At 44.1% G+C, this 23,531-nt stretch overlaps 2 protein-coding genes across 2 annotated transcripts; one reads left to right on the forward strand and one right to left on the reverse strand.

Moving 5' to 3' along the window:
• Window positions 1-99: 99 nt before the first annotated feature.
• On the reverse strand, window positions 100-10,674 carry pbrm1l (polybromo 1, like). Its single transcript, XM_067246820.1, has 30 exons — window positions 10,569-10,674; window positions 10,009-10,180; window positions 9,743-9,840; window positions 9,395-9,542; window positions 9,044-9,196; window positions 8,832-8,948; window positions 8,675-8,743; window positions 8,457-8,555; window positions 8,266-8,351; window positions 8,075-8,166; window positions 7,768-7,984; window positions 7,544-7,685; window positions 7,329-7,414; window positions 6,760-7,039; window positions 6,564-6,669; window positions 5,322-5,961; window positions 4,960-5,171; window positions 4,575-4,760; window positions 4,297-4,454; window positions 3,954-4,205; window positions 3,696-3,841; window positions 3,418-3,575; window positions 2,924-3,107; window positions 2,622-2,829; window positions 2,251-2,449; window positions 2,001-2,156; window positions 1,420-1,572; window positions 923-990; window positions 570-783; window positions 100-491 (listed from the first exon to the last, which is right to left on the reverse strand). The coding sequence occupies exons 2-30, from the start codon at window positions 10,150-10,152 to the stop codon at window positions 328-330; spliced, it is 4,935 nt and encodes a 1,644-aa protein (XP_067102921.1). The 5' UTR covers window positions 10,153-10,180; window positions 10,569-10,674; the 3' UTR covers window positions 100-327.
• A 1,754-nt stretch (window positions 10,675-12,428) lies between these two features.
• On the forward strand, window positions 12,429-22,409 carry camk1a (calcium/calmodulin-dependent protein kinase Ia). Its single transcript, XM_067234691.1, has 11 exons — window positions 12,429-12,517; window positions 18,819-18,950; window positions 20,001-20,075; window positions 20,185-20,323; window positions 20,474-20,600; window positions 20,933-21,008; window positions 21,098-21,210; window positions 21,441-21,519; window positions 21,622-21,709; window positions 21,845-22,010; window positions 22,306-22,409. The coding sequence occupies exons 1-11, from the start codon at window positions 12,429-12,431 to the stop codon at window positions 22,407-22,409; spliced, it is 1,188 nt and encodes a 395-aa protein (XP_067090792.1).
• The last annotated feature ends 1,122 nt before the right edge of the window (window positions 22,410-23,531 follow it).

Consider the following 23,531-nt stretch of genomic DNA (forward strand, 5'->3'; position numbering starts at 1 on the left):
GGAGGAAATGTAATTTCATGGCATTTCCAAATTCCAGCAAAAAAAGCATTCAGCTGTTATTTCATCGTGGGTCGGAAATCACAAAGATACCAATTTCATGTTCTAATCAAATTTATTTGGCAGTCAGAAGAATGAGCCAAAAACACTGATTTCATTTGAGAAATGTTCACACATAAAAATTAGCAATAAAAAAAACACACTAAGTAAGCTTATTTGACTTCTAAATAAAAAATTAATGATTCATGGCCTATAACATATTGCTTCTCTATGACCTATTAGTTTTACTTTGTCCATTCCATGACAAGGACAGTGAGTGCTAAGAATGTTCTACAGGTTATATGCCTGGCGTATGTTCAGAGAGTCTCGCAGCATCAAGTCACGCAGCCTCCACAGTGCATCTGCCATTGTTGTGTGGGCACCCTTGCTTTTCAACCAATGGGAAGGCAAACGGCTCTCCTGTTCTTTGGTCAGGTGGGTATCTCTCCTGCGGGCTGAGGTAACATCAAAAACAAAGTTAGATACAAATCATTGTTAACACCTCTAAAAACTAAGTCACATTTTTTACTTGCCTTTGAGGGTTTGATCCCATTTGCTGATAGTGGCTGTGTCCGAGTTCAATCCCTCGATGTATTTGAGGTAGGCCTCCGAGTGGAGGAGTCTCTGAGTCTTGGGTGGTGGAGCCACAAACATGGGGGTGGTGGGCTGCAGGTGTGAAGGCTGACCCAGCTGGCCTTGTCCTGGGTAAGGAGGTGGGGCATGCTGCCCTGGGCTGAACATTCCTGGCTAGGAGATACAGAAAGAAAGAGCATGGTTTAATTGTCAATCAATTAATCAACAAAGCAATTTTGTCCCTTAAAAGAAATGAGCTTGAATTAATGATTTTAAGCTGTTCGATATAACAAAGATGTGGAATATCTTTTACCTGTTGCATGTAAGGATTTCCGGGTCCAGGACTTCCAGCCATGCCATTCATACCAGGGCCCATCATACCTGTAGCAAGAATAAGAATACATGTCCATACTGTACACTACGCCAGAAGGGTATACCACGAGGCAGGACCAATGGGTTTGCCAGGTTAGCCTTTCAAAAAATTAAGATATGATATATGCAGATATGAATCAATGAGTATGTGAGGTGGTTAGTTGCTGTATTTATACATTTTAACATGCATTGACTGTTTGTTCATGTGTTACTCAGCAATTAAGATATGTGTAAATAGTAACTTAGTAACTGAGTGAGAAACAAAAGAACAGGTGAGTGGAAACCATATCAATTTAGTGGGTGCATAGTGAACCCGACAACCAGGCTTTGCTGCCTCAGTTGTCAGTGACCACATCCTGTTGGCCAGGTAAAACCCTTCAGCAGGACAGACACGACTGGAAGAAACTGAGCAGGTGAGGCTAGGACGGTGGTCCTTACCCGGGTGGGGCATGCCAGGATACCCGAGCACACCTGGTGGGAGGTGGTGGGGAGGCAGTTGGGACACCCCCATGGGGTGAGGTGGCATTGGACCCACACACAAGCCCTCGGGGGGCCCCTGCATGTAGGGTGGGCCATAAGCTCCCATCATGCCTTGGGGGAAGGGTCAAGGAATAGACAACAACAAACCATGCATAAGTCACATGCAACTTGCTACCAACTAGCATGCACTAAGTATAAACTTAAAAACAAAAGGAGATGAACAAATTAGTAGGCTAAAGCATGGCAAAATAAGCAAGCTTATGGATGGAAAAAGTCAAAAGATGGATGAATTAATTTCTTGTCATGCTGTTGATTTGATCATGCAAACTTAAAAACTATCAGGCATATAAAACACTATGACATTAGCAGCAAAAGAAATCAAACAAACTACTGCCGATGAGATGTGCTGAGAAGTTTGGAATTGTCAAAGTTTCCAGACGGGAGGGGGTAAAATTTTACGGTTGAATTGTTTTGGCAGTCCAGACTCATTTCCCAGCTGCTAAGTCCCAAACACTCGTGCTGTCACTTTGAGTGGTTACCTGACACAGGCGTCATGGTCTGGTTTAGCATTCCCATAGCACTAGGCGAAGGCACCACGCCCATCAGCATCCCTACTGGGGTACCTGGTCTAGGGGAAGCTTGCTGCTGGGCTGCCCTCTCGCGCTCCTGATGCTCCACCACCTTGGCTGCCCGCTCTGGAACACATACGCATAAATCAATAACCCACATAGATGGGTAAAGTAGGGACCAATCTCCATCCTGTGAACTGGACAGTACGGCCCCCTTTACCTTCATATTCTGCTTTTTTGGTAGCCTCGAGATTCCTCCACTCCGTGCCCACCAGCCGGCTCAGCTCCCCAAAGGAAAGGTCCGGGTGTCGGACCTTGATCACCGCACGCATCTCACTGCTGAACAGGATATACCCACTCATGTTGATCTTCCTCTTGGCACCCTCCTTCTTGGACATGCCCTTTACCTTAGGAGTGGACTGCAAAAAGAAACCGTGGTCAACCCACAGGCATTCCAACTACCGCTCGTTCTATGTTCCTGAGATAAGGGGCATCTGACCTGCTAAGCTGTGCAGAGCTCTAGGTGTGTGACGTGAAAGAGAAGGGTGGGGGTGATCTTGGAGTGTGTTGGTGCGTGGGTGGGTGTAAGACCTGTGGAGGGGTGTATGGCATGATGTCCATATCGCTTGCCAGAGGGGTCTGCATCTGAGGCATGGAGGGAGTCTCTGGGGCGTCGTCCTCATCTTCCATGTCATCCATGTCCTCATCTCCCTCATCCATGTCTGCTAGTTTCAACTCGAGCTCCTCAATCTTTTTATCCAGCAGAGGAGATGGCTCTTTTTGAGGAACTATCAGCTTCCTAGAAATGGACCGATAAGAGTGGAGGGATATCAGCGTGACAAGACAGCCACATCTTTGCGTTCGCGTGACGCCTTAAGTAAAGCGAGGCCCACCTGAAGTAGTAGATCTCGTCATCCACCACCTTGGCAGAGAGGGAGAAGCGCTTCAGACCCTTGAACTTCTTCATCTGCTTCTCGCTCTCGATGTAGCGGCTCTCACAGAGCAGCACGTCCTCCTCGACCACCTCTGTGGGTCGGCAGGACAGGTAGTCCTTGAAGGAGGACACCATGCATTTACCTGCAGGAGACATGGGGCGACCAAACATAAGATGGATAATTATTTAATTATCATAATTAATTCAAGAGAATTCTGCACTTAATTTCATTTATAGTACACCCTTCAATGTTGAGGTAATCAAATGGTGCTATTGAAAATAAGCCGTCTTAAAGAGCCTTTTTAAACTGGCTTTAAAAACAAAACCAGGTTTGTTTTGGGGTGTGAAGGAGGAAACCTTGCTTGAGCTGAGGCAACGCTAGACATGTTCAAGTCTGAGGATAAACAGGGAGAGATAGGAAATAACGTTTTTGTTGAGGCTCTTGGGTCATACCGAGGACACAGGTCATTGGACAGGTCTCCTCCAGGTTGCTCAGGAACACCTCTTTCTTGTAGAACATCTTGGTGGGCTCATGTTCTGTCTCCTCGGGATGGATGAAGATGGGCCCAAAGAAGAACGCAGCTCCATTGCACACCCACAGCTTCTCAATCCTACCCTCAGAGAATGGCAGATATTCGCACACATACCCAAGTACCAAAGCTTCTTGATATCCACATTACTAGAACACACCATTGATATTTCAAGGGGTAAAGAAAGTAGCAATAACGGACCTGCCAATGCGATGTCGAATCAGACCATGGGACTGGATGTAGACACAGTCTCCTACTTTTAGCCACATTTTGTTATAGTGGAGCTGGTCGTAGTATTGACAGCCTGGCTCCCCTCCACTCATGTCCACTGGAACATCCTCTCTTTCCTTTAGGGACAGGATATGGACACACACACCCTTATTACAACTGAAAGGATATGGCAGTGTGATCCCAAAATGTCCCCTAACATTTCTTGACTGAGTTTATGCACTTCCTCACCTTGAAAACAACGCTGCCACTGCCACTGTCGATGTGGGGCATAGCCAAAGGCTTCTCCTGGTCGTGCTTGGCATACATGGAGGCAACCCGGACCACAGGCAACGGCACATCGCGAGAGACAAACCTCACAGAGTTGACAGGCATGGCCCACATCTTGATCTTCTTGAAGGACTTGTTCCTGGCAGCATAGCGTGACTCACAGATATACACGTCCTCCAGCCGAAAGCCCTCTGGCTGCAGTTTGAAGTAATCCTGAAGGACAGAGATCACAAATACTGCAGCCACCTTCCTAGATGAGTGCCGTTTCAAACGCTGATTTAAGAAGTTCAAACCTACGCCTTACCTTCACAAACATGACCATGCATTTGCCAATTATTTTGCTGACAGGTACTTTGTTGAAGTAGTCACTCTTGAACACCTCTTTCTCCAGGAACTTGCGTGTGGCCAGGTGGAAGGTCTCACTGGGTCTGTAGAACCAGCAGCCATAGAGCCACTTCTCTCCTACACACAGACAGCAAGGTCAAGCACAGGCACTACTGGTGTACTTGAGGGGTTGTGAGTTGTACCGGATTATTGGACTGTATGAATGGCTGTGATGTATAGAGACTATTCACATGTTACCTGCTTCATCCTCCCACAGGCGTTCAATGCAGACAATGTGAGGCTTCAGGTTGGGCTCTGCTGGCCGCACATAGACACAGTCTCCCACACGGTAGGTGCTGTTCTCGAAGCTGCAGTCCTGACTGTAGGTACGCTCTGGGCCAGACTGCCATGCACCCCCTGGTAGGTCTTCTGGCTTCTCCCCCTCTGTAAGCGTCAAACAGCCCCCTCATCAGCAGCACGTCAAATATGAACACTAGCATGCTATCTAAAAGCACACATAGGACAGCATTAGGCTGCCTTTGTTTGGTTCAATGTAAACAAACAAAGCCGCCATAAACAGGGGTCTTCTTCACGGTCTTCTAGTGAGATCTGTTTAAAAAGGGCTACCATCTCTCACACACACCTTTGTTTTCCTCCTCCCTCTTCTGCTTGTCCTCCTCCATCTCCTTGGGCAGTTTCTCTCTCTTCTCCTGCTCCACGTCACTGTTCAGGTGTTTGTGGGTGTAGCTGAGAGCAGGCGTTAGCAGGATCTCGCCATTCTTACACAGCTCATCTCTGATCTTAATGAAGAAGTGCTGAAGCTCCACTGCATCCTCAAAGATCTCGGAGTCTGTCCTGTAAACATGACAAGCAAGATTTAAAAGAGGGGTGGGCAAAAATACAATTGTTCAATTACCTTTTCTTGTTTAGGTTTCATTTGTACTCTCATGTTGAATATTTCAGACAACTTGAAGGTACAGTTATTTTTGGCAGATTTTGGTGTACCTATTCAGCCGCCTGGCCTTCTCCAGCACTTCAAACATGTGTTCCTGAAATACATCAAGCCTCTTGTAGCGCCCACGGTCAACATTCACCCTGATGACATCAAAGTTCAGAGGAGGCTTTTCTGGGCTGGTCGGGTCCTGGGCCGGGATCTCCGCCAGGGAGTCGCTGTAGCAGCGGCCCTCCTCGTCCTGGTGGCTCAGCACTGACACAAACAGGTTCCTGATAAGCTCTCTGACCAGCGAGCCCACAACTGGAGCCCCGCCCTCCTCCCCACCCTCCTGCAGCCTGCGTGTCTCCAGCAGCACGCGGTGCAGCACCAGGGCGTCGCGGTAGATCAGAGACTCCGGCTCATTGTACGTGCAGGCATTGTTGAACATCAGAGCGAAGTCCTCCACCAGCGCGTCCACGTCCTGGTAGCGCCCGCCTGCTATGTGGCTGCGCAGGCGCTCCATGTCAATGGGCCGCTTGATGGTGGCGTAGTAGTCCGGTAGCTCGGCGCGTGAGGGCAGGCGCAGGAAGATGGTGCTGAGGCGTCGGCCGCGGCGGTCCTGATAGTTCCTCACAGCATCGTAGAGCTCGTTCAGCCTCTGCTGGAGCGGAGTCAGGTACTTGGACTTCTTTGGTGAGACACCAATCTTTCCTACAAGTGCAGAACATGGGAATTAGGGATGCTCATTTTGAATATACATTTTAGAGATAACCGACGCTCGTTAACGACCGGCATTAACCAGTAATCCGACAAGATAAAAAAAAAAAATTGTTGAATGGATGACTGTATGTGACCCATTTAAAAACATATACCAATACACTGGGGTTTTTCCCATAAGGGGTTGATTTTTTAAATAACAGCATACAGCAACAGAACAAAAACTAAACAAAAAAAGATCGAATCAGAGAGTGCTGACTGTACTCGATTGGCGGCTGTAACAACACAAATGTACAATTAGTTATTTTGCATTTGCCGACAATGCAAACGGAGATTGACAAAGTACCATAAAGTCACTAGATTTGTTGCTAGTCGCTAGATAGGCGACAAGGTTTTGTCGTCACTTGGGAAGGTGAAAAAAAATCGAACGACTAAATTGGCAACACTGTTTAACCGAAAAAGAAAACATGGTTTACGGTTCATTATGAGCATCCCTAATGGGAATCATATAGCTCTTGAATTTATCTATCTAGAATATAGAAAAACTGTACTATGTAAATAAAGGGTTACACAACTAAAAAGAGGGGCAAACCTACTTAGTTTGAGCTTGGGAGAACCCATATCCTCCTCATCAGGAACAGGCCCTAGCTCCATGCGCTTGTCCTTCAAGACCTTCTCTAGAATACCAGCATCATTGTAAACCTTCAAACAAATCAGACATAAAAAAAAAAAATCAATACTTTGCAATAATTTATCAAACTGTCGGATGAATGCACAGGCCATTGCATCTACCTGAGAACCCTCCTCATTGTAATGGCGGGCGTTACGGAACATCAGCCTCATGTCGTCCATCAGGGCCTCCCCAGTGGTGTAGCGCTCTGAGCGGATGTTGTGCTCAATGGTCTTCAGGTCCATTGGCTCCTGGATGACCTTGTAGTAGTCAGGGTAGTCCTTCTTTGATGGCTTGACCATGAAAAGGTCACAGAGGCGCCGGTTACTGTTTTCTTCTCTGGCCTCTGTTACTGCAGCATAAAGGGCCTTCATCCGGTTCTTTTTGGTGTTCTTCTTATGGCTGCCAAACAGGAATTGATTTTTCATAGTAATTAAAACAGTGCGATGGAAAATAAATTCTCACAGACTTTGGTATGTATCCTTTAAAAAGAGGCATAAGTAAATTGATACCCGAGTTTCTTTTTCAAGGATACTAGAATAACACAACTTAAACAATAAGTCAAAATTAAGGACTAAAGGACTATTCCCAAATTACAAACATAACCCCTCCTACATGTCACTCCAGACTCAAGCTAACACTATCCTATTCAACGTTGGGCTGGTGTCTGGCTGAGGTGAATCTGTCATACCTTTTCTTCTTGGTGCTCCCTGCATCAGATGACAGAATGCTGTCCCCATCATCATCATCTCTTCTCAACAGTTCCCTCTTCTTGATCTACAAAATGAAATAAAATTGTTAGTAAATATCTAGTAATTTCTAAGTCCACAAAACACTACATTTCTTCTCATTACTTAATAGATCCCCCTTTGAATCAGCAAATAAAATACAACATGAGAGCCTAACCTGCATTATCTGCTGAAGCCTGACAGCCCGTTTATAAATGCCAGAGTTGGGCATGTTATAACGCTTGGCATTCTCAAGCATCATGCTGAGGTCAGTCTCCATCTGCTCCACGCTATCATACTCTCCATTCTTCATCTTCTCTCTGGCAGGACAGAGGAGCGGGGTCATTAAACACGTGACAGAGTCTCTCCAGCAGTAGTGTCCGTAAGGTGAGAGACGCTTACCTGATCTGTTGCAAAGAGATGGGCTGTTTGATCTGCTGGTAGTAGTCAGGGTATTCCCTCCTGGAAGGCAGCTGTAGGAAGGGTTCAGACAGGAGCTGTCCTTGGCTGTTCCTGCCTCCTCGGACAGCCTCATACAGCAGGAAGATGGGGTTGGACATGTCCATGCTGGAGCTGAGGCACTCAGCTTCAGACTCACCCTCGTCATAGCGCACAGACCCTGGAGGAACAGACACATGTAAGTTCATACGTGTCTGGGGGGAATTGCAATCCCTCTGAAGCAGAGAAGTATTCTGAAATCAAGGCTTACCTGAGAGAAAGGCGTCCTCATCACTCTCAGATCCGTACTGCAAGGCCAGGGTGATGGCTGACAGACGGTCTCCCTGGGCTGACCGCCGGTTTCTGAATACACGCCAATAAACAGACAACCGTCAACCAGTCATCATCAGCGTCTCTTAAGCTTGCTTGAGTAATACTGTAGTTCTGGGGGTAAGATGTTACCTGATGCGAAGACTAGATTTTGTAGGCTCAGCATGTTCAATTTCAGTCTTGCGCTGGACAAAGATCTTCTTGATTGTGTTAGCATCCTACATCACAGGAGAGATGGGATAAGAACTCTATATACAACACATGCTTGAGAATACAAAAGCAGGAATGCAATATATTACAATAAATTCTGCTCAAACCTCTACCTTAAAAACCTGAGATCCTGGTTCGTTATACGTTTTAGCATTTTTGGCCAAAAGGTCAACGTCCTTGGCCATGGCATTGACACTTTTATAATATCCAATCTATTAAGGAAAGTCGGAATAAAAAATATTATATTTACAAAGGTGTGTACATTTCAACTATATTTAATATGTTATTTAACAAAGAGCACCTACACAATTTAAAATTAAGATGCGCTTACCTGTATTCTTTGAGCAATGGTTCTCATATCAATTGGGTCCTTAATAATGGCATAGTAATCTGGGTAGTGCTTGAGGAAATGGAAGAAAAACTCATATTCAAGACTGTCCTCCGACGGAAGTTGTATTTCTTACATGTATTGATTGTGAGAGCCTTACCATTTTGGAGGGAAGCTTCTGGAAAAGTTCACTGATCAATCTTCCTGAAGGGTCAGTGTAAGCCACCACAGCCTCCAAGAGCTGCTCCAAAACCTCCTTCAGACAGCTTGGTGGGGTCTGTCAATTAAGATCATACACAGGCAGAAAAGATTGACAACCCAGTTACCACATCAGAAAACATAAATAAAGGCCATAAGGACAGAGTGTTTTACCTCATCTTCAGTGGAAAGTCCAGGATTGTCAAGCATGTCGTCACCATCCTCATCATCATCCTCATCCCCATCTCCGGGCTGCACAAATTCATTCCTGGTGTGCACATAGACTTCCCACAGCCTGCAAGCTGCTTGGTACTCATCTCTATCAGCCTGAGGAGTTTTAGTGAGAATGTATAATGGGATTTGTGTTATAAAATGGTGGACAATGAGAAAATGTAATGTAAAGCAAAATGTCAGTTCCTCATCTACTTCATCCATGTATCCATGGATATACAGGCTAACTAACACACAGATTTACAACCCTCTTAAAAATATGTATGGGTGTCATCAACAGCACAATTCCTCTACCTTGAAATAGGATTTGGCGTTGTTAAACATGAGCTGGAAATCAGCAGTGAGCTGGTCTACATCTTGGTAATCTTCTGATTTCAGTTTCTGCTGGATCTTTGTCATGTCAATGGGGTGAGATACAACCTCATAGTAATCTGGCTGATTCCTATGGAAGAGATAAAAAGATGGAATATTCAGCTAAGCATCTCACTGCATACACATAGCTACAATCTAATCTATCCATTGTCACACCTCCATTGTTTGGAATAATGTCAACAATTCTTAGGATAGGCTTTTAGTTTGACTAAAACATTTGTTGTGTGGCTAATACAACATAAGTGGCTTTATCACTTATTCATACAGTACCTTCTTTTTGGAACTCGTATGAACAATTCACAAAGCAGCCTCCCTTGGTCATCTTTGTGGTCCCTAACAGCATTGTACAACTCATGGCACACTGCGATCTGTTAAAATAAAACGCATTCAACATTCAAGATAGGTAACTAGCTATAAAGTGACCATCACTCAACACTCAAAAAATCCACAATGCAAGATAGATAGGCTAAATATCTCAAATGTTGTATGGCTAAAGTAGCCCCACAAAAAGTTTGTAAATTGAATCATCTACTTACGGGATCCACAGTTGGAAGCTTGGAGGTCCTTCTCCTTTTTCTGCCGCTACCGGGAGTGGAAGAGGAGGCATCATCTAAGTCCCCACCGCTCACACTGCTGGAAGGAGATGTGGCTCTTCTCCTCTTAGTACTGCTCATTGACATAACTACTAGCTCCAAACTCGTACAAAACCTAAAGAAAGAAAAGGGCTTAAGTTTAATCACTTAACTAATGGGCTGCTAAAACAATAGAGGGGAATTCGCCGCCTACCTCGGGGGCTAGTGAGTTGTGCTGCTAAACACTTGCTAGAGAGGTAAACTACTACCACTACTGTAGTATCTTATAATAACAAACAAAAACAAAACGAAAGCCTAAATCATGAAATGGTAGCTAGTCGGCTATGTTTTTAGCAATCCAACTAACACAAGGTAGAAGCTAGTGCAATTCAAGCTACCAAAACCAGATAGCAAACTGCTGCGCAATAAAAAATAAAAAGCATGCTAACTAAGATTACCATAGCTGAGCGATTACAAATATACCATCGCAAACTATCCAACTATATAATCTAATTCAGTTTTACCTTGAATGAATGCAGTAGGCTTAATTTGATAGATATAACGTTATTCCCTGAGCAGAACCTTGTGCATTAGCAAGTTAGCCAACTAGCTGTCCTCTTTAGCATTTGCCCGGAAGTTGTGTGTTTTTGTCGACAACAAAAGAGACATTTGCACTTCGTTCAGAATACCCGGACTGGCAAACGAAACGGTGCATCGGGGCGAACCATTTACGATCTTAATTAAAACATTCCCACATGATGAGTTTTTACATACATAATTCAACTTGACAACGAAAACTATGAATTAGACGCATATCTTTACATGTCAATCTTAATGTATTTTAAAATATTGCTGAAGTGGCCCCAACCAAGTGTTTTAATCAGACCACGTGACACTGGGTCTAGATTAAGTAAAGGTTTACATTATTTACACTGCCACCGTCCATGCGGGAGTGAGGAGTGAGCTGCAAATAGTCGGTTGCGGTTTATGGATTAATTTTTACAACCTCGATGGTTTTAGTTTACTATCACTGTCCTAAATTATGGAATCTTCCCATTACACAGTCCACGCATTACATTGTTTAAAGATAGGATAACATTTAAAACTTAGAGCACAAGCTCCCAATTGAGTATTCACACATTCTATGTACACATGATCAGCGTCCTAGGTTGAAATATGTTTTCAACAAAATGTTGTTTACAACAAAATTACTAGGCCTACGTTTTATTCTTTGTTTAACGATAGTGTGTTCCTAAGCATGTCATAATCAAATACAGTCATATGAGCACAGCATCTGCACAGCAGTAGAGTTGATAAAGTGATATTTCCCAAAATGTTCACACTCTGGAATGCTGCGTTGCGCGCGTACAGTATAGCTGCGGCCAATGCTTCTTGACGTCAGGAGACAAGTCAGATCTGAACTGGTGCAGCGCAGAACCACACCGCACACGGAGAGCAAGAAGGAGCAGCTACGGCATTAAGGTATGCTATTTATATAATATTGGAAGCAATATTTGGACAGCATGAGGATCAACATTTTTTATCTAAACATCATCACAGTACCTTTTCTCTGTGTGCTTGCTTTGCAGCATCTCTATGTCCGGTATTATACAATTCTGTGTTGAGGCTACAACCAAAAGATGCATGTACCCTTGAACGCTGGAACACACGCACACATCACATACACACCACATACACACAAAACTGTATCTGATCTGATCATTATAGTAAGCATGCATTTGTCAAGCCGCCTATTCTTGACTTAGAAAAATGTTATCTAATATATGTCTCTCCACAATGTTGCTGACAGATTTGCATTTTAAACAGTATTCTAAAATAAAAGATAATAATTTATGCATTACCCTGTACAAATACACTTATGTAATAATCTATTTGTTGAGAGACAAACTTATGTAACAGTGATTGCAAATGCAAACCACATTGTCTTTTTGCAATTACCAAAGTAAAGCTTGATAAACCTCCCACCCATTATCTTTCATTCTGCTGGTTATTTGTTAATGCCAGGCCTAAATCCGCAAGAGGTAATCAATTAGTTATTTGACCCTTGTGAGTTTGAATAAATGGACCACAAGCAAGCAACTCTGGAGAGTTGTTTAAATGGTCCATATTAATTGTTACCACAGACGGACCATTAGGGACACCATTCTATACCTCTGAGTTCCTCTGACTCATTTTGTGATGTTCCGTATTATTAATTGTTGGTTCAAGTAGTGTGTAATCGTCGTTGGCTATATTTCTTTTTCTCCCAAACTTTGCCTGACGTGTTTGAATTCACATTGTGAGGAGTTGTTGCACCTCTTAACCACTTCAATCTGTTCTCTGCATCTGAACAGTTAGCCTGTCTCTGATCAGATTGACCTTACATGATGCCCCTTGGAGAGGATGGAAATGGATGGAAAAAGAAGACATCAGACATCAAAGAGAACTATGACTTCAAAGAAGTGCTGGGAACGTAAGTAGGCATTACAAAAATAATAACGTGATACTCTAAAATCGCAGCAGTATGTTTTTATATTGGTCTTATCAAACCAATTGCCATCGTGTGTGTATGTCCTTTTGTCTATACATCTGTCGGTATTCTTTTTGTGTGTCCATTTTCTGTCTGTCTGTATTTTGCTTGTGTCTTCTTTCTGTTTCATTCATGTTTGTGGCTTGTCTGTCTCAGCACAGTTTCATGTTACAGTGTACTATTGAAACTGGGCTCTGAAACAAAATCCTTTTTATCATGATTTTTTCTTTTTACATTTACTACACTCTCTTGGTCATCAGTGGACCAGGTTTTTGATTGGACCACTGCAGCAGAACACTATTCATCTCAACATCATGGTCAAGGGGCCCCTTTCTGTCCCCATTCAATGTTGGACTGTTCCCTGAAATGTGTTTCTTGGAGCTCTGCAGCTGGGAATCACACCGTGTTCCTCTTGAGTGGGGGAGCTCTGAGCCACTGATAAATTGTGCTGCTACTTAGCCACACTCTTCTGAGTTTGGAGGATGAAATAGTGCTGACTGTATGCCTGATGGTGGTCCACGGACCCCACAAAGTAAGAGTGTCCAACCCGATGTGTAGCTAAAGGATAAGGTAAAGTAACAGTATGATGTATGCCATATTTTTTGCGGGTGTGATCAAAATTGAGATAAATTAAAAAGTTATATAACTGGTATTTAAAGTGTGAGTATAAGAATAGCATGTCCCTGTATTTTGTGAAAACCTTGTAGCAATATTCCTTCCTTACCACTAGCTTGTCCTGGATGAGAATTAATGTGTTGACGGAAAGCTTCTTACGTTCGGAGAGAAGATTACAGAGTAGCTTTATCCAGGAATTTCAACATGTGAAGTTAATTGATTTATGTCTGAATATTATATTCAGGGCCGTTAATCCTGACATCTCTCATCTGTTCCGAGTTTACTTCAGTACTACCTGCCCTTGTAGAAGGTTGTTTTGCCGTCCACATTTTCCTGCTTTTGTGTTGATTTTGAATGGTTTTATTGAGATAGTTATTGATCAGTTAAAATGTATTTTATTCTGTCATTGACATTATGTGTAATTAGAATTGACCATTTGACATTTAACCCTCGTGCTGCCTTCGGGTCACATGACCCAAAGGTTCATAATGAACCATCGTTGTGTTTACCAAATTTTACCCAATACAAAAACAAATAAAAATAATTTTCTTTTAACCATTCCAATGTGGGGGGTCTGAGACAGCCCGACAGTTAAAAGAAAATGCTTCACTTTGTTTTTGTATGAGGTAAATTTGTCGCAATACGACGGTGGGTCACAATGACTGATGGGTCAGAATGACCCGAAGATAACACAAGGGTTAAGTTGAATTGATACATGGAAGGATTTCAGACACCTTTAATTGAAAGTCAACTGAAGTAAAAAGACAGCAGTTGTTGAAGCAGATTTGGAGAGGACCTGTGTGAGACTTGCTGCAGTGTTGTGGGTTTGTCTGCTTTGCTCTGTTTTATTCAGCCTCTGGGGGAAAAGGAGGGATGGCCATGCAGAGCTGCATTGAGTTACAATGTGTTTACATGGCCTAGCATTGCATAAGGAATTATGGCACAATGCTACACAGCACTGTTTCTCTTCAAAGACTATGCAGTTTACACACACTGTACACCTTACCTAGAAAATCATTAAGCTGGGGGTTGGGGAATGTTTGGAGAAGGGATACCAGGAGAGGAGTTCTCAGATTTAGAACAGAAATGGACCAGTGACAGTGTTTATCGACACTGTTGTCGGCATGACAACTCAGTCAGTGACGTATTTCAGGGTCATTTATATGTTCTCCTTGTTTTACTTTTAGTCAATCAGCATAGTCATGGCCTAATGGACAGACCCGTCTAACTACCCTCTGAGGTCATTGCTGGTTGCCTGGACTACAGCTCGAGTGAGTTTCCATGTGAATACTTCACAGTCACTATGGAGACAGAAGTTAATTTTTTGGCAGATGATTGTGTAACACACACTGAGATCCCCACTGTTGACTCAAAACCTCCTGCCAGTGTTCGTCTAGCGACTTGGGCCTCGCGTCCCCCTGCCTCCTGGAGGCTGTGAGGAGGAAGCAAGGGAGGGCACAAGAGTTGTCAGCCTCGTCTCTGTTTAGCTTCATCCACATTAATATGACTATTAAATGATTTAGTATTATTCCTGCTCAGAATGCACCCTCTCTCTCTCTCTATGACCCCCCCCCCCCACACACACACACACACAGTTGTGTTTTGTCAGGCTAGGGTAGGTTGGAGGCTTGGGGGCTTCTAAATCACATGAACTCAATAAGCTGATGGATGGCTGCGGCCCTCCGCTACGTTAAACGTCAGAGACTGTGATGGGCACGGTACTGAGGCCCTCCCCGGCCTGATTGATGGCACTGGCTCTCAGCAAAAAATGGCCATAATGTGTCATATTTGTTACCTCAGCAAACATCCATCAGTAAGAGAGAGATGGATTGGATGGCGTCTTAAGTACAACAGGCACACTCACTACATTGTGAGAATGGTGAGAGCTCCTGACACATTTTTACTAACTTGTACATTATCATGGTTCTGCACTTTGTTTTCTATTTTGTATTTCACAGATTAATTAAGTTTTCACTAATAACTAGGCCTGAAAAGGGGTATAGCTAAACTGGTTGACTGTTATCTGATTCAAACCCAATATATGCCCCAGGCTATATACCATATTGTTCTGTTTATAGGATTTCTTTACTGATTTGTTAAAATAAAATATATTGTTTTGAGTACAGTTAAATTGCAATGAATTAAACACTGAAATGATAATAGCACTGACATCTACCCATGTTAACACTAGAGTCAGATGCAGCCGCAGCTTCCAGGCTCTCTCTGTCCCTGTCTCCTCTGCTTCTCCCTCAGCATGTCAATGCAGTGACTTGTCTCCTCTGCTTCTCCCTCTGCGTGTCAATGCAGTGACTTGTCTCCTCTGCTTCTCCCTCAGCATGTCAATGCAGTGACTTGTCTCCTCTGCTTCTCCCTCAGCATGTCAATGCAGTGACTTGTCTCCTCTGCTTCTCCCTCTGCGTGTCAATGCAGTGACTTGTCTCCTCTGCTTCTCCCTCAGCATGTCAATGCAGTGACTTGTCTCCTCTGCTTCTCCCTCAGCATGTCAATGCAGTGACTTGTCTCCTCTGCTTCTCCCTCTGCGTGTCAATGCAGTGACTTGTATCCTCTGCTTCTCCCTCTGCGTGTCAATGCAGTGACTTGTCTCCTCTGCTTCTCCCTCTGCGTGTCAATGCAGTGACTTGTATCCTCTGCTTCTCCCTCTGCGTGTCAATGCAGTGACTTGTATCCTCTGCTTCTCCCTCTGCGTGTCAATGCAGTGACTTGTCTCTTCTTCTTTCCTCTCGTTTCTCCACTCCTCTGCTCTCCCCTGCTTTCTTCTTATTTCCTCTCGTTTCTCCACTCCTCTGCTCTGATACTCTTCTGCTCTGCTCTGCCCTCCTCTTCTCTCTGTCAGTGGAAATGATGTGCCTAGGCATAAAGGATATTTGTTGAATTGAATTTACTCATGGTATTTTAATCCATATTCCAATTTTAGCGCTAAGCATTTATGGTGGATGATGTGATACATGGTCTGATGGTATTTAGGTCAGCATATTGGTGATACATGCATTTATAGTAACGTGGCAACCATGGATTTTTATTTACGAAGCTTTTTAGTCAGTGATGGAATTTTTATGTTCAAAAATGAAATTAGTAACTAGTAAGTTGCAATGTTTTTGAGGCATCCCCCTCCCTCTCTTTTTCTAAGCTGTGTGAATGTATTAGTATTCTGGCAGAAATGTGTGTGTCATGGCGTGTGCCTGATTCTGTTATGAAACCAAGAAATAAGCCAAGCTTCCACAAGATTCTGAATAATGAGACACAGTGATATCCAGATATCGCTGTGTTGTTTGGCCATCTGGACAGCTGAGAGTATCATAACTTGTTTAACAGATAGTAAGCATTTGTGTGTGTACGTATTTAAGTGCCTATGCGTTTAGATTATATTGTTTGTATACTCATTCCTACAGAAGGGCGGCAGCATGTAGTGTTGGTTTCTCTGGGGTAGAGTAACTCCTCCTAACTATCACTTGTCTGCAGAGACAAAGGATTCCCAGAGCTCAGGCTTTAAGGCGCATCTCTTTCCTCTCTCTTTGTCTCTGTTTCTTGATCTCTTGCTTTCTTCGTTTCTCTCTATGTCTCTGTGTGAGAATGTTTAGCTTCACTACCCCCATCTCTCTCACACACACTCACACACAAACACACACTTGTCCACTAGTGCAGTTGCGTACACACAGAGCCTTACAGGCATCTCAGTGTCAATCCCAGTGAGTGGCCCCTCCTACATGGCTCCTGGCTTTAGTCCAAACCTACAGAGACCCCCACCCCCACACTGCCCCACTGGCTCTGAGGAAAAATGAGCAACAGGATGCCTAATTACACTCTGCTTCACTGCACTGCCCCCCATCCACCCACCCACCCACTCCCCCATCCACACACAGCAAAACACACACACAGAAAAATACACACAAAACTACGTTTTATGATGACGCACAGATGATTCTGTTTCCTTTGCCTCTAGTGAAACTGACATCTCTACGAGACACTTCCTCCTCCATGTTTAGTTGCCTTTAGTGAAACTGACATCACAACGACAGTTCCTGCTCCATGTTTAGCTGAGCCATTTGTTCTTCTTTATTTCAGGCTCCATTAGATCCTATGGATTTTACGAAGATACTTTATTGAGGGGTTGTGCCCTTGTGATGAAACATCAGTTAACAGTTACTGTAAACGGTGCAGTCAAAAAAGCTTTTGGGGGAGGGTCGATGACAAGTGCAGCTTTATGTGATTTTTGTTTTAGGGCAAATTTAAAATGCAGTTAAGCTGAACGAAAAATGCGTGAGATTTGATACCATCCTTGAAAATCAGTCTAACCATGCAAACCTTTCTGCTAGACTGGTTCGTTGAACAAAAGGGGCCCTGGTTGACAGTCCAATAGAGAACGGAGGATTCACTTGGACTTCTTAGTTTTAAATGCAATGGAAAACAAAGTTGTATTCATATCTGTTTACTTGGTTATGTGGTCTAAGATACATATTATCATTTGTAGCTTAAAAGTGAAAGCTCCTGCCTTGGGCTTGGCCCCAGTCAGGGTTGGACTGGCCGCCTTGAGAGTCGGGAGGTTTCCCTAACGGCCAGTTAAACGGCCGTGACATAACGCACAAAAAAATAAAAATAATAATAATACACGGCCGTGGGCCGGTCTGCGTTCCAAAGTCGCGGGTCGTTTTTCAGTCCCAGTCCAGACCTGGCCCCAGTCCAAGATCCAGTCCTGGTCCCAAGCCCTAGCATTAACCTAAACAGAGCGTCAGGCTAAGAATTACATAAAAGACTCTAAGTGGCAGTCTTTCCTAGAGCACGGCCCTCTGGGGAGAGTGGCTTCATGGTAAACACCAACTTGTTTGTTCATGCAACACAAAAACAGCAACATTTATGTATACAATAGATCAACATGGATATTTGTCTTATAATTGTGATGTTTGCGATAGCTGTGTTGCTTGGTTCCCCCCTCTCCCACTTTAAACCACAAACCTTGAGAGGATCTACAGTAATGTCACCACTCTTCACTGAATAATTCATCTATAGACCACTCTAACACTAACAGACCAATCTACCCCCCACGTGAATGCCGCCTACACAGAGATACATGTATTTAAACATGCGCATACACATGCCTATGATAAATGCAGACACATTTACTTTTACACGACAAGCTATTACACAACTCTAACAGTATCATGTATATCTACGTTTTCCCTTAATTCTATCACAGCTTGTAAGGTATTTGGATATTTGTAGATAGTTTTAGTCTCTATTTATACCTTGAAGTGACTCATTCCTACACCACACACACAAACACACACACAAACACTTACACAAAGGTGCCTAAGAGCTGCATGCTATTAATAGGTTTTTGTGAGGGGAAAAGTAAAACAGATCATAACCTGCATACTAGTCTGTTCTCTCCCTCTCTTCCTCTCTCTTTTCCATGCACACACACACACACACACACACACACACACACACATGTAATAACACAACTACATGTAGCTGTGAAGACACCAACAATGTTTGGAACATTTTCTCCTTAAGTGGTATTCCACAGAATTTCAAAGGAAGTGCATAAGTGATCTTCTTGAAGTTGTACCAGCTTTCTGATCCATCTTCTGTGTTTTTCTTCCTACTCCAGGGGGGCGTTCTCTGAGGTGGTCCTAGCAGAGGAAAAGAGGACCCAGAGGCTGGTGGCCATCAAGTGCATCCCCAAGAAAGCCCTGGAGGGCAAGGAGAACAACATTGAGAATGAGATTGCTGTCCTGCACAGGTGGGGCCCTCCAGTACACGCGCACTCCTGTAGATCAGCCCTTCTCTGCACCATCTAAAATAAAAGGCAATTCTCCAATGATTGTGAGCATGACATCTATTCAGTAGATGCAATCATTAGGCGCAGAATAGGTGGAAGGAGCTTGACTAAAAGAGAGAGTAACAAAAGAGAACATGGAGCATTCGACTCAGAGGTCAATAGAGTGTGCGACTAAATGCATGGTGTCTGTCAGTAGAAACAGTGGGATTTTGCACCGGAAATGTCGGGAGTAAAGAAGATAGACCTATTTTTAGTGTCCCTGTTGCTAGGGCAACAGCACACTCAGAGGCGGAGATGGTGTGGAGTTCCCTGCAGCAGTGTGTTGAAGGAAGAGGAAGAGACAGGGGGGATGGGGGTTGAGGGGGGGGGTGGTTGACTGAAAGAGCGGGGTATGGAAGAAATATACCAGAGGGAGATGAGAGAAAGGGGTTAGTGAGGGGTTTGAAGAAGAGAGAGTAAGAGAGAAAGACAATTATACAGACTCATAGATAGATAGACAGACAAACAGACAGACAGACAGGAAAAAAGAAGAAGATAGATTAGGAAGTGATGAGTGGGAGATAAACAGAGGGTGACACACTTAATGTGACACACAGACATACACAGACACCGACAAAGACAAGGACGTCTAGTTCCACTGATGTGGGTTGACATGTTCTTAACATGGCTGTTCAGAAGCAACTATAGACTTCTGCCCAAATGGACTACCCAGGCTTACATAATAACCAATGCCTGTTTACCTTTTTCGTTTTATACATGTACCTAAGTCCTTTTAGTTCACTCCCTAATTGGCAAATTTTATAATTGAATTAATCGTGGCGCTGTGTATCAACTCTCCAGCCTGTGTCAGATTGGGCAGAGATGCAATAGTTCCGCCATCTGATGCAATAACCATGCAGAAATTATGGGAGAAAGGGAATTGGAATTGTACATGGGGACATTTGTGGATGCATGATGCATGATGCATAACAATATGAATATATTGTCCTCCTTCTGGCTTTGTCTTCTCAGAATCAAACATACCAACATCGTCTCACTGGAGGACATATTTGAGAGCACCTCCCATCTGTATCTGGTCATGCAGCTGTGAGGGCGTTTTCTTCTTCTCTGATTTCTCTCCAACATCCTGTAGTGTTGTTGTATGGTGATAATCATAGCCAGAGTGACTGTTTGTTCTGTAACTTCTATTGCTTAGTGTATCTGGTGGGGAGCTGTTTGACCGGATCGTAGAGAAGGGCTTCTACACAGAGAGGGACGCCAGCAAACTTATCCACCAGATACTGGATGCTGTTAAATACCTCCATGACATGGGTATTGTCCACAGAGACTTGAAGGTATATTATGTCCCTAATGAACTTCTACACAACATTCTAAAATTTGCAACACAGTACTGTTTTGAATGAGAATCTACTTCCTTGATTGTCCTTCAGATTAGTATTTACCATACCTGTCTTTCCATCTTTTCCCCATTCTTCTCCTGGTAGCCTGAAAACCTGCTGTACTACAGCATGGACGAGGACTCCAAGATCATGATCAGTGACTTTGGTCTGTCTAAGATCGAGGGTTCTGGCAGTGTCATGTCCACAGCCTGTGGGACCCCTGGCTATGTGGGTAAGAGTAACAGTGCATGTGTAGTCCGGTCTCTCAATGTCTCATTGCTAGCGCTCCCGAGCCCGCAACCTTCTGTGAAGCATGTAGTTATAGTCAGCTAATATCCCACTTTCCGCTGTGTTTGAAGAGCTCACTCATCCTCTGTAGTGCTATTGTTTAGACTGTTAGTGCTTTAGAAGTGCTTTCCCCCCTCTCTGTTTGATGTAACCAAGCAGAGCTCAGGGAAATGATTGAGAGGGTCGTTTATGTCTCACTCCCTCTCTTACTGACTCAGTCTGTCTATGTTGTCATTTCCCTCTCTCACAATTGATGATGTGTGTGTTATTTTTCAGCTCCTGAGGTGTTGGCTCAGAAACCTTACAGCAAAGCAGTAGACTGTTGGTCCATAGGGGTTATCTCCTACATATTGTAAGTTGTTCCTTCCAGTTAGGTGGTTGAGCAGATACCACACGTGTACCTGAGATCGTTGTGAAGAAATGTTTCTTGAACTCTTCCAGATTATGTGGATACCCTCCGTTTTACGACGAGAATGATGCCAAGCTTTTTGAGCAGATTTTGAAAGCAGAGTACGAGTTTGACTCTCCATACTGGGATGACATCTCTGATTCAGGTATCTTCTTCATTCATCACACTCATTCTCTCCTGTTGTTACATGGTCTTCTACAGCTCACATTAACCATAACACTACCTTACACAAATGGGTATTTAACCCCCAGGTATTGCTATACTGTCATTAAATGAGTCATTAAATTGTACTATGAGTCATACTGTATGTATTAGAGATGGTGTCATGAGTGAGTCAGTGTTCAATCACTATTTGAGACAATCTTCTGATTTCAGCCAAAGACTTTATCTGTCATCTGATGGAGAAGGACCACTCAAAGAGATACACCTGTGAACAGGCCCTCCTGCACCCCTGGTACTGTGAGCTTCCATAGCTCTGAATACACTCTCCAACACCTGTGTGCCCTACACTTCACACATCACATCTCACTCTAAACTCCTTATCTCTGCCTCGCAGGATCTGTGGAGACACCGCTTTGGATAAGAATATCCACGAGTCTGTCAGTGCACAAATCAAGAAGAACTTTGCTAAAAGTAAATGGAAGGTGAGTATTGGTGAACCACTGGTTGGATGGAAGCTTGGTGGTGATAGATAGTGCACAGATCAATTCAATCAAATGCATATTTGTGGTTCACCTCGTGTTTCCCTCTTGACCCATCCTGTGTGTGTCTCCACACAGCAAGCGTTTAATGCCACAGCGGTGGTGAGACACATGCGGAGGCTGCAGCTGGGGACCAGCCTGGAGGGCCCCAGTCAGATCACTCCCACCAGCCCCTGCCACAGCCATCTGCTCCCAGAGGAGGAAGAGGAGGAGGAGGAGGAGGGAAATGAGGAGGAGGAGAGCTGTAAGTGAGCAGTCAAGGCTGAACTGTAAAGACTCCTCATTGTCTCCTCGCCATAACATTTAGCTACCCATCACATCATTCTTCCTCTCTCTCTCTCTCTCTCTCTCTCTCTCTCTCTCTCTCTCTCTCTCTCTCTCTCTCTCTCTCTCTCTCTCTCTCTCTCCACATCTATCTCTCTCTCTCTCCACATCTATCTCTCTCTTTCTCTCTCTCTCTCTCTCTCTCTCTCTCTCTCTCTCTCTCATATGTGTGGAGCCTCTGGCTGTCATCCCCTCTCGTCTCCTCTCCCCTCCAGTGTCTCACTGTGAGGATGGTCGTCGTGGGAGTGCGGAGGGCAGTGCTGACCGGGACAGTCTGAGGAGCTGCACCTATTGCTGCAGACCTGCCAGCCGCGTCTGATCACAACCTTCCCTCCGTCGCCATGGTGATACGTTTCCATGGAGTCACCAGAGCCCATCCGCCCAGTCTGACCAAGAATGCAGAGTAGTATCAGGCAGGGTCCACTAGGGGGAGATCATGAGCAGGTCACGGTTTGGGTGCAGGGAAACTTTGAGTGCCTTGTCCAGAGCCATCTCTTAGGCTTGGCTCAGGGGTTGCAGAGTCAAGACCGAGTGTGGAAGTGGGGAGCTGAGGGATTTACACACAATTAAGTTCAGCCCTAAAATACTCTCCATCAAACTACAGATATTTATCTTAGTCTTCTGCTCCCGACTACACTTATTATGCAGCGCCCAGTTCCTTAACCAATGTGGTATTTCTCTCCCTGAACAAGAGGTACAGTTACAGTAGATTGTGACTAACTGAAAAACTATTGGGTTGTGATAGAGATTGGAGGTGGCTTTGGACACAACCTCAATAAGGTGACTCACTCACATGGTTAAAGTGGCGCACACCCAGGGTTGGTATTGTTCTCATTATAACACATTGCGTCTACATCTGCCTCCACCTGTGTTGTCACATTCTCAAGTCCTCCCACTTTCCCACCATATTAAAACCCAACAAGAAGGACCGACACGGTTGTACAGTAAGAGAGATAAAGGTATACTTCCTTTTCAGAAGTGTTTTCTGTCCCCAAAAGATGCATGCTGTGTTTTCATTGCCACTTCTTCATTCTGAAGGAAACATATCTTCAGGTGTCATCAGGGGAAACAGCGGGTAAACTGCTGTGGTCATTTTGTCAGACTTTTCCCCACAAATCCCCCATTCTCACCTCATGTGGCTGTAAGTCTTTATTCATGTTAATCCATTCTTCTCACACATCATCAGCAGCCTCATCCCTCTGTTGTCTTGTGTATGGTAGGAGATACTTAAAAGTCTAGGATTGAGAGGATAGTCTGGACTCTATATTCTGGCTCAGACTGGGTCTTTGAACAACGGTTGTGGCCTGGGGAAACTGCATGCATCAGTTGGAATGAAATGTGAAATGTATGGATATCAAAGGGATACATCTCTATCTTATGGCTGTTCTGATTTCAGAGGTTTAAACTGAGATCCCTGTGGCAACACCAAACCAGACGAAAC

The sequence above is a fragment of the Osmerus mordax genome, chromosome 1, assembly GCF_038355195.1.
Source record: "Osmerus mordax isolate fOsmMor3 chromosome 1, fOsmMor3.pri, whole genome shotgun sequence".
Taxonomy (NCBI): domain Eukaryota; kingdom Metazoa; phylum Chordata; class Actinopteri; order Osmeriformes; family Osmeridae; genus Osmerus; species Osmerus mordax.